Genomic DNA, 16,438 nt, shown 5'->3' on the forward strand with positions numbered 1-16,438 from the left:
AATAATAATAAAAGTAATAATAATAATAATAAAACAATTTTTAAAAATTCCTTTGAAAAGATTGGACTGAAAATAAGTGAAAAAGCAGTCAATGTCAAAAACATAAAACTGACAGATCTTCAGAAATCCTGGAGAACTGCTGCTGAAGAACACTAAAAAAATTACAGTAAAGTCTGGCTCCTTAGAAGGGAAATATAAATAGGTGAGAGGTGATTTGCACAATGCTGTATATTCACTGGGATCACATTACTTGCTTATTACTTACTATGTGTTTTTTTAACTATGCAGTCAGTCGTAAAATACGATTTATTTTACTTAAGTTCCTTGTGGGTGTCTCTTAACCTTCTTCATTTTGTGGCGTTTTTGTGACAGGTGTTGCCTTCCTGGCGACCTTCAGCCCTTTTTTTCGGTTGTTTGAACAGTTTTTGTCCTAACCGCTCTCCGTAGTCGGGGCAGCACTGGGCTCTCTGCAGTGACGTAGAGAGGTGGGCCCGCCCTCCACTAAAACACAAACTAAAGTCAATGTGCAGATAGGTGGAGAGTGTCGGTGATTTTATTTTTTTTTTTCCCGTCTGCCACAACTTAATGGTGAAAGTGTTTGTTGCGGCGCAGATAAACAGAGCAAACAGCTTGGTCGTTTGCTTGTAGACAGTGACAGCTAGCAGTTAGCTAACTCCCAACAGGGGCTAAAAATATTCTCCTGCGAAGTGACCTGAGGTGGACACAGCAGAACAGCTGGTGGGGAAACTACGGTAGGTTTCCGTCGGCAAGCTGTACGAGTACTCATGATTATTTACTAATGGCAAAATTGCGTATGTGTTATTTTAAGTTCTGTGGTGAAAACTTGTTGATTTGGCGGTAGCTTAGCTAGTGGGCGTTAACTAATGGAGGTTTTCTTACTACGTTATGTCTGAAAGCATGATTGTATTTACGTTAGGCGGTTTATGATTCAAGTCCAAAAACACGGCCAGAAGACAGTCCCTGTTTCACCTTTCTGTTTTTATCCGTCTACCGACCGGTAAGCCGGTTAGCCCCACTGCAAAGGCGTTTAGCTTTTTTGCCTGAGTCAGGCTGCTGCTCATCGTGTTAAGATGGTGTTTGTCATGCTGAACAAATAGTTTCATGTAACAGGTTCAGTTTGTATTTAAACATGTGTCACAATAGCCTGTGGTCAGCCTCAGCTTCTTTCTGTGATGTATTGTCTTTTGGATAACTGGAGATCGACTATGGTGTCTATTCAAGAGATCTTCATATTCATATTTTGTTTTCAATTTGTTGTCAGCAGCATCAAAAGTTTTGTACTGATGTAGATCTGTTAAATTGGAGATATATAAAAAAACAGATAGTTCCACACTGAAAACCACAAAAAAATTAAAAGTTTATAAGACATTAAAGGCTGGATTTCAAAAATTAAATAAAATATTTTCTGGTTCTTCTATTGACTGAAGAACCAGAAAACCTGGGGGGTCTTCCTGCTTCATAGACAAACTGTGTTTCATCCGTATCAGATGTATAAAATTTATAATGGGGGGAAAAAACAGGAGATTACCATGAGCTATTAAGATTTCTAGTGCTGATCTCTGCCTACAGTCTGTTTGTCTCTTCAAGTCTTTTTCTTGTTTCTGAAAGATCTTGCTTTATGCTTAAATACATAATGGATTGTTCTTTATTTCCAGTGGCACTGCAAAAAAAACGTGAAGCACCATGGGCAACACGAGTGACAGAGTGGCCGGAGATCGGCATGGTGCCAAGGCCCATCGCTCAGACAGTGGCAGCAGTTCCAAAGACCAAGAACCCAGCAGCAAGATGGTGGACAGCACAGATGACCCCAACACCTTCAACACACATGGACCCGAATCGAAGGTATGCAGATTATAATATTGAAACACATTTGTCTTCCACACCACTTCCTCAGATTTGAAAGCTTTATTTTCTCAAAACAGCTTATATTTGAGATTTATATGTTTACTACTTTCAGGCATCAGGAGAGAAAGAATTCACCCCAGATTTGGATGATCTGGTTAAAACTGGTCCTCAGGCTCGCCCCACTGTGATCCGCTGGGCCGGAGGTGGGAAGGAGGTCTACATTGCTGGTTCTTTTAATAACTGGAACACAAAGATACCGCTAAATAAAAGGTAAACAGGAAGTGGATAACGGTACGTTATCACATTCATTATCTTTTATAAGTAAACCTGTAGCTTGAGAGTTTGTAGATAAACGTTTCGGATATTGCACTAATACATTCTCTTACTTTCTCCTAAGCCATAATGATTTTGTGGCAATTCTGGACCTGCCCGAAGGAGAGCACCAGTACAAGTTTTTTGTAGATGGACAGTGGGTGCATGATCCATCAGAGGTACAGTAGCTTCATTTTTTTTCCCTCCATTAACTTATTCATGCACACTGCATTTTGGCATGGTGCAGAGACCTCTGACAGTTCAAAAAGGAAGGGACACATTCCTTTGTGGAAATTTAGCATTTAAGTTTCATCCATCTTGTATTGTGTTATCCTCACAAAATGTGGACTTTGAGACCTCAGAGGGACTGAAAAGCTTTGAAAAGCCCTTCTATTCGGTGAAAGCTGCTAAATAGCTCTTTTGCCTTAGGGAAAACTGTGCAGGAAACTGCTAATTTTACACATGCTTCCTCATTTCCTCTGTGATGATTTCTCTCTTTTTCGGCAGCCGGTGGTAACCAGCCAGATGGGAACTATCAACAACTTGATCCATGTGAAAAAGTCTGACTTTGAGGTGTTTGACGCCCTTCAGGTCGACTCTTTGGAGTGCTCCGACACGTCAGGTCAGCCTGCTCCGTTATTGAATTATTTAGTCAACTAAAGGTAATCAGCATGTGTAAATAGTAACTGGAAAGTGCCTTGTCATATTGCAGCATGCCTTTCCTGACCTTGCACTTACAGTCCCAGCAATTTAAGTCTTAATACAGCTCCCAGGAAAGGAGTTGAATAATAAATGCCAAAATAAATACAACAATAAAGAATACAGCTTTTTTATTGTTGTTGTTAGTGTTTAATTGGTCAGTAGCTGTAGAGTAAAGTGTGTATGTGAAATGTCATATAAATGTGATTGCTGTATCTTTAGACCTGTCCAGCTCTCCTCCTGGTCCGTATGGACAGGAGCAGTATGTCTTCAGACCTGAGGAGCACTTCAAAGCCCCGCCCATCCTCCCGCCTCACCTCCTTCAAGTCATTCTCAACAAGGACACCAATATATCTGTGAGTATCTACACCTTTCGCACCTTTCTCTCAGTTTACAAATCAGATAGAATTTTTTAGACCCTGATGTGACTCATCTTTTCGTGTTACTGTTTTCTTTGTGACTTTTCCTCCTACTGTCTGTTGTTAGTGTGACCCTGCCCTGCTGCCTGAACCCAACCATGTCATGCTAAATCACCTATATGCACTTTCAATAAAGGTAGGTTTACTTGCAGCAGAATGACTCATGACTCACATTTTCACGGAAGTTAGTAGTTGCTCCCCTACCCTCTTTTTTTTCTTTTTGTTAAATGTTCCAGCACATTTACATGAACATGATTTTTAATCATATCAGTTTTATATCAGTTCTTTCAGTCCTTGTGCAGACAAAGGGAAGATGTTCTGCTTTAAAGGGGGAAGCTGGTAGGGGTGGTCAGTAGGGGTGGGGGAAAAATCGATACTGTGTAGTATCGTGATATTTTGTTTGCTAATAATGTATCGATACAGGGACAGCAGAAATTGATATTTTGTTACAAAAAAAGTTTTTGTGCTCTGACTTCAGAGCATGTTGATCCTTTTTCTGAGCAAGAATCCTGACACTGTCCAAATGTGTTTAACTTTTTTTATTGCAGCAATAAACATGACAGTTTACTTATTTTAATTTAAGACATGTTTTATTTTAATTAAGTTTAAAACTTTTTTATTTAATGTAAAATTATATTTTGTTTTAATTTACTTTCAAATTCTTCAGTTGCTGAAGGGCCTGCATAGTTTTCATATTGCATAGTTCAGAATAGCTATAATTGTACCAGATGGTTTCAGTTAACTTGGACTAGACTGTAATACAAACCGTTCAGTTTGTCAACAATAAAACTGAACTGAGAGAAAGACTGAGTGCGAGACTTTGATATTAGATAAAATGAATATTGATAAAGTTTACCTTTATGTACAGAATCTGAATATCGCAAAATATTTTTAGAAATTGCAATAATATCGTATCGTGAGTTAAGTATTGTGATAATATCGTATCGTGGGATGTTTGGTGATTCCCACCTCTAGTGGTCAGTGGTGTGAATCGTTTCACACCACTGACCACATTCAGAACTTACTTCTACAGTTCTCTTGCATTATTTTTATTATGTTATTAGCTAATTGATCAGTTAGGTGGTTCAATGTGAGCCAAACCTGTGGTGAGGTTTGTGGTAAATCGCGTATTCAACAGTAATCCAATATGTACGTAGTTGGTACTTTCACAAATTGGAGCATATTGCATTGTTCTGATGCTTTGGATCCAACTTAATGACAGCCTGTTTTTGTTTGTTTGTTTGTTTTTTCCTCTCCTGGTTAGGATGGAGTAATGGTGCTGAGTGCGACTCACAGATACAAGAAGAAATATGTCACTTCTCTGCTTTACAAGCCTATCTAAACCTCAGCTCGGGTTCCCCCCAGTGCTTTTAGCAGCATGTTTATAATCTGCTGTGGGTTGTTTTTTTTGTTTTGTTTTTTGTTGTTGGTTTTTTGTGCGTGTGAGTCTGTGTTTGTGTATATGCGTGTGTGTGTGTGTGCGTGCGCGCTTGTTGTTACATTTAGCTATATCTTGCACTGAAACAAGTTTACAGACGAGCTTAGAGGCCCATGGCTGTGACTTGGGTTTTAAAGAGGCTGCACTTCTGTCTACATAGGGCTCTAAACAATAGTAGCGAAGTGTGTGTGCCAGGTGTTGGAAAAAGCAATGAGAACCATATTGTGGCTTTTTACCGTTGACCTCTACGGACGGATAAGATCACTGTGTGTATTCAAGCGTTTGCTGCTCCTTGTGATTCATAATCATGTTTTCTGGGGTGCGAATCCTTGTTACACATGCCTTTTTTTCAGGTAGAGAACCTGTAAATGATATATTACGTTGGATTTTGGGTTTTAATTCAGTTGAGTTTGAATTTAATCAGTGTTGAGTGATTGTATTCACCTTTCCACTAATTCCATTAAGCTTTTAGCTGAGTAAATGGTGAATAACAGGAAGACTTAAACTGGCACAAAGTCTAGGTCAACAGGCTGATGCGAAGAGCAACAAATTTAGCATTGCTTGAACTTAAAGTGCAATAAAAAGCAGAAATACTACATTTTAGCTCAACCCACAAGTATCATGTTTATTCTTGTTTAGCAAGCAGCAGGAACATCAGGTAGTGCTCAAACGTTTGCAGCAACTTGGAGCTGTCCTTGTTTGTGAAAGAAAAGCAAATTTCTTTTCATTCAATGTGACATGGAATTGATTAGCAGTTAATGGTTAATTAATTTATAGCTGATTGTCTTTTAGTGGTCTGTCCACATGTGTGTACAGAGGCACATTCTTTTGGAAAGAGAGAGGCTTTGGCGACGCCATAGCAACTTCCAGTTGCTAGGGAAATCTGTGTATTTCCTAACCAGCTGAAAGTGGTTGCTGGTTTTCTCAAATGTAGTGCTATGCCAAAAACCATCATGTGATTACTTTGTTCATAGATTATGACAGCTGCCATAGTTTTCAAGAAAGATGCTGATTTAGTGAGTGACTGAGGCTTAGCAGTCAGTTTCACAGCGACTGCCAGCAACCACACACAACAGGTTGTGCAATACTAATTTTTCCCTAACAACCGGTGGTTGTCAGTTGGTCTCCAACTGGTGTCTAGGCCCATGTAACTGAGGCCTAACACGGTCAGTCAGCCTTTTAAAACAATGATAACTTTGTATTAGTGAATACAGTTTGCCGGTCAAACAAGAGTGAAGGTTTCTACAATAAAAGAGCGAACTGTATTTATGAAAACTTTGTTTGTTATTTGAAAGGTTTTAATTATATTAGCTTCAAAATCAAATCTGACTTTCTTCAAAAAAACAAGGACATTTCTGACCCCAGTCTTTGGCTCCTGGTTTGTAGTTTTAAAAAGATGCAGAACCCACAGTTGGGTTTGATGCCGTTGCTTGTCATTCAGTGGAATCTGCCACATACATTTCAGTATATGGTAAAGTTTTGGTCGCGGGAGGAGTACTCACCTGTTTTAACTGGGAGACCCACTTTCCATATGATGATGGTCAAAGGTCATTTAGTTCTGCTGTTGCCTTGATGTAAGTTTTCGAGCACTTTACCGTTCTTTGAGCAGGAGTGTCGATGTAAGCTTTTAACTATGCAGCAGAGAACGCGTGTACTGTAGCTTCTCTGGACTGTAGGATCTGATTTAGTCTAATTAAGATATTTTGCTGTGCTTTGTGTGTATCTGTATGGAGTTGTATTTATCAAACAGGATTACAGGAATGTACTGTATCTGTTACATGTACTGTATACAGAGGCCTGTACACGCGAACAGTCTCACCTTGCTGCTTGGTATTGATTGCCCTTATAAAGATACATGTGGTGCACATTTAGAAAATGAGTGAACGCGCACACCTCAAACAGTAGCCAGAGACACGTCATCAGATGAATCGACATGAGCAGAACTCAAGTGTTGTACAAAGTTTGCTTACCATGTGTATTCATAAAAGCATTTGAAGCTAATCTCTTTTTTTTCTTTTTGGTATGGTGGCTTTAAACGTTGTGTTTTCCACTTTTTCAGTTTGGTGTCTATTTGTCTGCATCTTAAGTACAGTATATACCAACATCTGGTAAACTCCAGACTTGTAAAAGGGGCTTTCATAAATCCTGTTGGGTGTACAAGTGTTTTGTAAAAGGTAAGGCTAGCTAGGAAGTTTTGTCCAAAGAGTTTCATATGACAAGATGGCAAGGGATTGTGGCAATGCAGCCAGATTCCCAGACATGGATTAAGTCCTAAATTCAAAGAAGATCCATGTCTGGTAGACTTGGCTGTTTTAAGGTTGAAACTGAAACTTGAATTTTACAGCGGTTTCATGAATGTTTTTAAAAATGCTTTGCAGAAGCAGTGTAAGGATCAACTGTACAAGGTTTTACTTGTTTGCATATAAATCAAAATAAAGAGGGTGCACTGATCCCATTTCCTCTGTCTTCTCTTTAACTTGACTCTTTATTGTATGTGTGGATTCGTGGTTAAACATCTGTCCTTAATACCTGCTTTATTTCAGCCACTTAATTTTAAACCACTGGAGATAAAGTTAGAGAGGGTAAGATACACATGCACAGATGAGGGATGCTGAACAAATGGGATGAAGGGTTGAATTTGGTGCTGCAGGGCAGGAGGAAAGGAGGACAACAGAGAAGATTCATGATGTAGTGAAGGAGGTGTGACAGACGATGCTAGGGATGCGGTGAGATGGAAGCAGGTGATCCGATACCCTAAAGATGACTTGATCTCAAACCTCTCACCTTGTTGCAGTGACGAGTGCACCAGGTGTTGGTTCACTCTGACATCACTCTTATTTGTGGTGTTTATCAAATCAACTTTTCCTACTGGTAATAGAAAAAAACAAATTCAAATCAATTCAGTTCTATTTATATAGTGCCAAATCACAACAACTGTCATTTCAAGGTGCTTTATATTGTAAGGTACCACAGTGGGAGGGGAAAATCCCTGCTACTGGTGATCTGGATGTAAAACAAACAGAAGTAAAAGATTTTAAAGTGTTTTTTAAAATTTTATTGTTTCCCAAAATCTTTCAGTGGTAATACTTTTGCCAACACAACACACGGTTAACTCATCAGAGACAGGATCCTGAAGAGTCCTGCATCGGCCTTCTAGTTCATTATGCACAAACTCAGGAAAAAAAGCTGCACCAATCAGAGCACAATATACATATGCAACTCAGCACCAACAAAGCATTATTGGTTCCCTCCTCAACAAAAAGGCTTTGTTTACGCTCTTATAAGGTGCTCTGTGAATCAAACACGTCATAATCTTTCCAGTCACTGGCTTTTAATTTTATTTACAGTACACAAATCTTCAAAACATTTTACCACTTTTTGTAAAACTTGGCAACTTTTGTCTTTTTTTTCTGAAGACTCGAGCGCAAACAAAACCTAATTTGGCAGAACTCAGGTAGACGCTTGTCGAAGGCCATTTCTACCACCGAGAGCGGACTTAAGAGGCTCTCGAGCTAAAATTTGAAGGCAAGTAAAGCAACATCAATCAGAGCTTCGTTACAGGTGGATGGCATTGTGATCAGTGTCGTAAATATCACGAAGGCATAGTTTACTTAGCAGACAGCCTATATATGACTAAGTGATTCAAAGTGACACAAACCTCTTAGCGTACACTGCATGGAAATCATACATCGCAAACACACTTAGAATTCAATGATGTTTAACATCAAAATAAAACATATCAAGCTATTGCACAGCTACCCAGGTAATCAACTTTGCAAAAAAGCAAATGTTGGATGTTTCCACGCACGCACTCACACAAAACATCATCCAGAAAAGCAGATTTGTTTGGGGGGAGGGGTTACAGCATAAAATGGCAAATGTACAGCAAGAAAACACACCAAACTAAATGTGAAGTAAGTGAATTATGGAACAACGACCCCACCAGCAGCCTGCCAAAGTTTGCATCATCCATATTGCCGTTGCCATGGGAATGCTAGGATGGCCTGAACCAAGAGAAATGGCAAAGACAATAGCATATGGCCACTTGGTTGAGTTTTTTTTTTTTTTTGGTCCAATAAAGGAGCTCATTTCTGTCACACAGTTCTAAATTAAATGAACACAGCTGTCTAACGGTTACCGTCTCTGTGGTTCAACAGGCCCACCCAATAACTTAACACTTGTGTAACCCCACCGACCTGATCCAACTGGGGTTTCGCCATTCGCATGGATAAGGCAAGTCAGAGTGAAGTACAGAGTTCAAAGTTCAAACTTTGGCAAGTTTTGGCGATCCCCTGTTCCATAGCCTAAATTTTCAACATTTACAATCTCTGTCATGCATAAACACTCGAGAAAAATAAGTATAATCGTAACACCGTTTGTCACCTAACATCAGTATGAGCGTGAATGATAATAATTCAGTGTTGGGCAAAGAAGAAATAACCCAGTGCAGCATAATCATTCAAGAAACTATATCGTTATTGCACATGCTCGTATGAGAACTCCTGCAGAGGAGTGAATACGCGTGTTTAGCCTGGTTCCATTTGAGTACTCGAATCTTTTTTTTACAAACTACAGTCCAGCGTGGAAATCAGAATCAGCCAGCTTCACAATTCTGTGACTTGTTTAGCATTTTTCAGTTTGGAGTTGGATGCCAGTAAAGCACCTCTGGGGTCTAAAAGAGGACGTTTGTGACTGAAATGGAACCTTCCTGTTCAGCTGTTTTTAAGCCTCGGCTAATGTCTGACATACCATTCATGAGCTTCCTCCACAAACACAGATATAGCTAGTAGCAAACTAATAGCAGTGATCGACTACCTACTGTACATTCCTCCACTGTGTGTAATGATACATTGTCAGTGTCATTTTTCTTTGCATTGCATTTACAAGGTGTCCTTTTTAATTAGAGTGCCACAAGAATAAGTACTTGAGTTTCTGTGGCAGTCAAAGTTGAAGCTGTCTTGTCTTTGAGTGGGCTGGGTTCCATCACACACACACACATATATGTATGTGTGTGTGTGTGTTCGTGTGTGCAGAATTCCTTTCACAAGCCATTTTAAACATGCATGAACATCTCTTCCATCCACAGGCTGTCTGGCTCTCTCTCAGGGATGCCTTTAACGCAGGTAAGGCGGTGTGCATCTTTAAGCTGTCCAGTGATGTAAAATCTTTACCTGATAAATACCCAAATTCTTTCTGTGTAACCCGGCATCTAAAGGCATCCTCGACCACTTCCGTCACATCAGTGAAGCCTTCATAGGCACATTTTAAACACCTTCTTCTGACACACACACTACAAGGCAAACTGCTGACTGTATCACTCAAAGACAATAATACACGTGTTGGTGGGGGATGTCACAAACAGTGGAGTGGGTGAGGGGAATCAGGTAAGCCTCCAGGTGCAGACTGCACTGTGTACACAGTGCCTGGAGGAGGAAAGGACTGAAGCATCTATGGCGGTAAAGAGCAGGGCTTGTGAGGGGAAAGGTGGGATTGTGGGTCTTGGCTATTTCAGCATAGAGGTCAGAGGTCGTAGCATTTAGGCTGGTTCTTTGAAAGTCTAAAGCAGGCATTGGCTGCTGCGCTTTCTCGCTGCCGTACGCTGACTGGCCCTTGTGACTCCAGAAGCACCACCGGCCTTCAGGAAACTGCGATCAGCAGGCCGCTCTCTGGCAGCACCTCCTGGCTCTTCAGCTGGATTTTTTATTTTTTGAGGAAAAGAACAAGAAGGAAATGGGAATGTTATTAGTAAACAATCCTTACATACATAATACAGGTGAATAAAACTGACCAGAGCGGTGAGATGTTGACTGAATAGTTTGACATTTTGGGGAACACTCTACTCCCTGAGCCAGAGGTCTCTTTCTGTTAAAAGGAAGTTCTTCCTTCCCACTGTTGCCAAGTGCTTGGTCAAGGAGGATTTTCAGATTGTTGGAGTTTTCACTCTATTATTGTACAGTCTTTAGCTTACAACTTAAACCTGAACTTAAAAATGAATCTTCCAGATCTCTCAAATTCACAAATTAACATTCAGCTTGATAAAAAAAAATGCTATCTGTGAACTGCACACTGCTACTTTCTGCAGTCTTTGCTGGCGAGTCTTTTTTTAGACTGCTCTGTAAAATATGATGCATAAATCTCATTTTGAGAAAAGCTGTAAAAAGTCCTCAGTGTTTCCTTTAATTAAGCTTGGTTCCTTAACAGCCTTATTTCTTTCAGATGGTTTTCATCTGCTGTGGATAGGTTTATAGGCCTGCCACTTTTTTTATTCTCTTATTCTGTCCGGTTTCCACACTGCACAGCATTTTGAGAAATGCTAAGAAATGCTAGCTCTGTGGGAATCACCTTGTTGGTGCAAAAATACAATTTCCCACCCATAACATTGCTTTATCTTTGGTGTTTTATATAGATTCAACTAAAGAAATGAAAACAAATGAAGTATTTTTGTGATAAGCTGCTAGTCACGAATTGACTGAAGATATTGTTTGTTATGTGTAGATACAACACTGATTCATCCACTGAGTTTAGGTGTCTTTTTTGGCCTTGGATGATTCATAGGTCAGTGTCGAGAGACATAACATAACAAAAAAGCAGCAAGTCCTGATCTGTAAATACAGTCAGTCCACTGGACTGAAAATGAGTGAAAAAGTACTGTAATTAATTACTCAGAATTAAAGGTATCATCACAGATGTGCTGGATACCCATGTGATGTGTATGCACCATTTTACAGATAAAACTTTTATTTCCCAAAATGTCCCACTATTCTTTTAAAAACAAAAGCAGGAGGGGATTGCTGTGTAAAATGTTAGCAGTAAGAGAAAATCCCCAACTCCTTGCAGATGGAAAGCTGAGGATGAAGAATGATACAAGAAAAAGAAATGCTGTCCATCTTTCACGAAGACACACACACACACACACACTCAGCTGAGTGCTGCGTGTCTGTTGGCAATAACGAAGCAATCGAAACTTCCTTAAAGTCATCACACAAGTTTGTGTGCACATCATTCAGTGACGCTCGTGCAGCATACATACAGAATGGGAACTATGAGTATGTGCAGTTATTTTTGCACTCACACTGGAAGCTGTAAACAGACTTAGCCTGAACACTAGAGGCACGCTGATGTAAAACAGCGCTCAGAACAATTCAAGAACGACTCGGGAACGACTCACGGCCTTTTAAAACTCCTCCTCAACCATCATCACTTAAAAAATACATCCAGTTGGCATCCAACTCCAACTTTCTCTATAGTCAACAAAGCAGTGTGTGGTCAGCTTGTTTTATACTCTGCACCAGAATCACCTCCACTATATCCCCTGTTACATTTAATGAAAAATGTAATTAAATACTAAAAATGCAAGTCGGGATGGAGTTTGCTGTTAGACAGGATGGTAAAGCTGTGATGATTAGAAAAGGCAAAACTCCACACGCAGGTAAAAGCTGCCCCAGATTACATGATCATCGTCACTTCAGGAGGGACGAACTATGTCATCTAATAAAACATGTATCTGGGACAACGTCTACCTATTTACAAGCGCACAGGATGTCAGACAATTACCAGCATAAGGAGAGGAAGAGGAGGAACTTAGAGAGGAAAGTCTCAGCTTATTCGTCTGGGTGAGGAAGGGGGGGGGGGGGGGGGGGGGTCATGGAAAGGAAGAGAGGAGACCAGGGAAGGGGAGAGAAGACACAAGGTAAGGATGAAGGAACAGGTGGGACAGGAAAGCCAACAGTAATGAATTTACAACACACATCACAACACGTAATCCTGATTAACACAATACTGTGACCTGTGGAATACAAACACAGATAAGCTAAGAATATGTAAGTGATGTAATCGAGGCTGCGCACATGGCTTACCTCTAAATTTGTCCTTGCTTTTTTCAGCACATCACGAGTCCTTGATACTGTAGAAAACAAGGACAATGTTTCTTTTTTGTTTTTATTGCATTACTTAAGAATAATAATAAATTTTATTTAAAAATAGCGCCTTTCAAAGCACCCAAGGACACCGTACAACAAATAAAAAACTGGAAATATGCACAATAATAAGAATAACAGATAAAAGTTAAGAGCATACAGAGGTTTAAACATGAGCAATTTTAAACAGATGAGTTTTGAGGATGGACTTAAAAAGAGGGAATGAACTTATATTTCTGAGGTCAGGGGGTAAGGAATTCCTTATGATGTTATTCCATACAGCTGTTTTTGGTGGCATGCGTCCCAAGGGACCATGAACCACCTCCTTTATTATTTCTGAACTCTAAACAGACGACATTTCCGAGAAGGGACTAGCATTGTTGTCTGCTGAGAACCTCTCTGTATCTTACTTCCCGTTACTCATACCTTATTAGGCATCAGTAAAGGGATGAGTACACTTGACCGTCCCACATTCCTGTTTCTCTCTCACACACACATACAAACACACACACACATGCACGTAAACACTCACGCTGGCTGACTATGAAGTGCTCCATGCTCTCCTTGGTGCGGCTGGTGCTCCTCAGTCTTTGTATTGTCCCCTTAAGAACTTCTTCTTGTTCAGACACACGCAGTTTCAAGGACAAGATTTCCTCCTGCATGCACTGCTCCTGCATGCACAAGTACATACAGATATACTCTGTAAACATTTATTTTAACATAAGTTGTTTGATGCTATTAAAGGCCAAATAAACAAATGAGATAATGCGTAATTTTAAAACCTTCTTAAGGTTCTGGATGGAGGGATCCGTGCTGGGAAGAGCTGCTCTCCAGAACATCTTCAGCAGAGACGTTGCCTCCTCCAAGATCTGCCTCAGAGTCTTGGTGTTAGACAGAAGACTCCTAACACATCCGTAATCCATAATCTGCAAACACAGCTCAGTTAGTTACTCGTGCTCTGTGCTCAATACTTTTTATTTTCAGTTGTCGCCGACTGCTAGGATGGTGAAAACACACCAGCTCGCTGCTCTGTTTCTGGTTTACATCCAGCATTGGTGGACCGAGGCAGGCCTGCAGGGTCATCTCCATGCGCTGGACGAGGCTCCGGCCCTCGAGGACTTGCTGCTGCAAAGCACTGAAGTCATCCACGTGACCAATGGCGTGACGACCATGACGGTTCGCGAATGATCCATCGGGCGCATCCCCCTCCAGCTCAGAGTGTGGATCAAGAGGGTCTGCTGGTGACAAAAGAGCTGGATTGTATTGTGGAAGGACTTCGAATGAAGCGGTTTTTAAATTTTTATTTTATGGAAATTAGAATTCCTTCAAACTACTCAGTAACAAGCACACAAACCAAAAGTGCAGTTATTGTTAGAAAGCAAATAAACCTTCTTCATATTAAGTCAAATTAAGTTGCAGTAACTGAAGTTAAGTCACACCATTGGCAGTGCTATGGCTGTCATCCAAGTCTGAGTATGGAGGACCAGGAGATCCACAGTTAAAGAGACCAATGTCCCTGACTGGTGGAGATGGAGCTGGGTCTGCGGAGCACACAGATAGGCAAACAGGCTTGGACACACTGCAAACTTTAACACTGCACACTGAACGTCACAGGCATTTTACACTGTAGCATGATGGAGTCATGCCCAGTCATGTCTCACCATGAAGCAACTGACGTCTGTAGAAGTTTTCCCTCTGAGGGCTGGCAGTGAGAGCAGAGAGCGAGGGAGTCCGAGGTGAGCCCACGCCCAGCTTTTGTTCCAGCTGCTTGTGGAGCTCCAGCTGTTTGAGAGCGCTGTTCTCCTGGACACTGTTTTGCAACTGAGCCCGTAGACTCCTCACCTCTCCCAACAACTCCCCCAGCTCTACTGGTAGAACTGGTACCTCGCACAGGTAGCCTGAAGACGAAAGACAAAATGCACAAACATGAGAACGTGTTAGGCACAGCTGTGCTTAGGTGCTGCGAGGGGTTTAGAGGGTTTTATTCTTTCCTCCTTTCATATTTGTCATACGTTAGAGCTTTTCTTGAGCTGCAAAGAATTCTGGGAATTCCAATTCACAGAAAAACATCCAGTGATTTTTTTTTTCTTTTTATAGCCCATTTATCTGTTTGTTCATGTACCACCAGATGGCACCAAAGTAAGGGACACTGGGACCATAGATAGATAGACAGACAGACAGACAGACAGACAGACAGACAGACAGAGATAGATAGATAGATAGATAGATAGATAGATAGATAGATAGATAGACAGACAGACAGACAGACAGACAGACAGACAGACAGATAGATAGATAGATAGATAGATAGATAGATAGATAGATAGATAGACAGATAGATAGACAGATAGATAGATAGATAGATAGATAGATAGATAGACAGATAGATAGAGCCACAAACATGAATCAATTTTATTGGAATTCCACGTGAAAGACCAATACAAAGTGGTGTACACGTGAGAAGTGGAACGAAAATCATACATGATTCAAAACATTTTTTACAAATCTGTGGCGGAGGCGTGGCCCCGGGCGCAGCTGCCGGGGAGGAGTGGAGCAGAAGGCTCAACAGGGCGGCGCTGCGAGGCCGGTAAGAACAGCTGATGGTGTTTATGTACTGATGATGGTCTCCCTCCGCTGTGTTTATAGTGAGACGGGGAGGAGCGGCGAGAAGATCAGCTGGGCTCGTGAGCTGTCAGGCTGTGCGACTGAGTCAGCTGTCAAAACAAACAAATCAATAAATGTGGAAATTGGCAGTAAATACCGGCGTGGGCGTGTATTTGTGCCTGGTGTATTCCACAAGTGGTGCCAAAACCCAGTAAAGTGCCGGTGGGGAAATGTCCGACCCACAGGCCGCGCCACCCGCCCAGCCCCTGCAATACTTGGCGCAGATGCTGGCGGAGATGGCGGCGATGAGCCGGGATCAGGCGGCCGACCAGCGTGCCCACCTGGCCGCGCTGCGGGAGCAAACGGACCGACAGACACAAGTTCTGGAGCGGCTGGTCGGGGCCGCTGCCACGCCGAAGCCCTCGCCACTGTCGGTGACGGTGCCCCGGATGGGGGACGGGGACGACCCACAGATTTTTTTGGAGACCTTCCGTGCCACGGCGGAGGCTTGCCAATGGCCGCGGGAGGAGTGGGCTCCGCGGCTGCTCCCCCTGCTGTCTGGGGAGGCACAAACTGCGGCCCTGAGTCTGCCTCCGGCGTCAAGGAGCAGCTTCCCGGATGTGAGCCGGGCGGTGGTGGACAGGCTGGGGCTCACCGCCGAAGACCATCGCCGGCGGTTCCGGGCCTGTCGGCTGGCTACAACGGACCGACCATTTGGCTGGGCCCGGCAGCTGCGCGACGCGGCGGTGCGCTGGCTGCAGCCGGGAACATCGGAGGGCGAGACGGAGCTGGTGGACAAGGTGGTGCTGGAGCAGTTCACGGAAGGATTGCCAGCGGAGACGGCGAGATGGGTCCGGTGCCACCGGCCCGCAAGCTTGGAGGTAGCGGTGACGCTGGCGGAGGACCACCTTGCCGCTGGAGCAGGGGAGTCCGGGGACGCCGGACGGAGGCCGACCAAACAGGCCCCAGTGCCGGCCCCGAGGCGCCGTGTGCCGGCACCAGGGCTGGCAGAGCGGCTGCCGGCGCTGAGCCCCACTAACCCTTTCGCGGCGATGGTGCCGTCCAGGGGAACCGAGCCGAGTGGAGCCGCCCCCGAGCCATGGAGGGCAGCACAAACGCCGGGGCCGGAGTGTTGGAAGTGCGGGGAGCCGGGACACCTGAGGAGGGATTGTCCGCTTATGGAA

At 42.6% G+C, this 16,438-nt stretch overlaps 2 protein-coding genes across 13 annotated transcripts in view; one reads left to right on the forward strand and one right to left on the reverse strand.

The window, feature by feature from the left end:
- The first annotated feature begins 426 nt into the window (after positions 1–426).
- On the forward strand, positions 427–7,185 carry prkab2 (protein kinase, AMP-activated, beta 2 non-catalytic subunit). Its single transcript, XM_085254558.1, has 8 exons — positions 427–752; positions 1,677–1,863; positions 1,979–2,136; positions 2,264–2,357; positions 2,686–2,800; positions 3,100–3,233; positions 3,364–3,432; positions 4,561–7,185. Exons 2-8 carry the CDS (start codon positions 1,705–1,707, stop codon positions 4,636–4,638), a joined length of 807 nt encoding a protein of 268 aa, XP_085110684.1. The 5' UTR covers positions 427–752; positions 1,677–1,704; the 3' UTR covers positions 4,639–7,185.
- Positions 7,186–7,766: 581 nt separating this feature from the next.
- The window catches only part of LOC146553734 (myomegalin), a 57,767-nt gene continuing 49,095 nt past the window's right edge, over positions 7,767–16,438 (reverse strand). For 7 of the 12 annotated variants that reach the window (XM_085255981.1, XM_085255982.1, XM_085255984.1 and 4 more), the window contains 8 exons: positions 14,312–14,548; positions 14,090–14,191; positions 13,668–13,888; positions 13,433–13,576; positions 13,183–13,321; positions 12,591–12,637; positions 12,289–12,343; positions 7,767–10,425 (listed from right to left, as the gene is read on the reverse strand). In XM_085255981.1, the coding sequence (XP_085112107.1) occupies positions 10,292–10,425; positions 12,289–12,343; positions 12,591–12,637; positions 13,183–13,321; positions 13,433–13,576; positions 13,668–13,888; positions 14,090–14,191; positions 14,312–14,548 (1,079 nt within the window). In that variant the 3' untranslated portion in view covers positions 7,767–10,291. The remainder of the gene's footprint in view (positions 10,426–12,288; positions 12,344–12,590; positions 12,638–13,182; positions 13,322–13,432; positions 13,577–13,667; positions 13,889–14,089; positions 14,192–14,311; positions 14,549–16,438) is intronic. The other 5 variants (XM_085255976.1, XM_085255973.1, XM_085255978.1 and 2 more) reach the window with 4 other exon arrangements.

Source organism: Mchenga conophoros, linkage group LG18, assembly GCF_057382185.1.
Source record: "Mchenga conophoros isolate Kocher_MC1m ecotype Shallow Benthic linkage group LG18, M_conophoros_male_GT1.1, whole genome shotgun sequence".
Classification (NCBI taxonomy): Eukaryota; Metazoa; Chordata; class Actinopteri; order Cichliformes; family Cichlidae; genus Mchenga; species Mchenga conophoros.

What these genes read in the sequence shown, in the direction of transcription:
- prkab2 (XM_085254558.1), top strand. Translation starts at nt 1,705, where the DNA reads ATGGGCAACACGAGTGACAGAGTGGCCGGAGATCGGCATGGTGCCAAG. An exon ending in CACATGGACCCGAATCGAAG is followed by an intron (nt 1,864 to 1,978) that starts GTATGCAGATTA and finishes TACTACTTTCAG; the next exon opens with GCATCAGGAGAGAAAGAATT. An exon ending in AAGATACCGCTAAATAAAAG is followed by an intron (nt 2,137 to 2,263) that starts GTAAACAGGAAG and finishes CTTTCTCCTAAG; the next exon opens with CCATAATGATTTTGTGGCAA.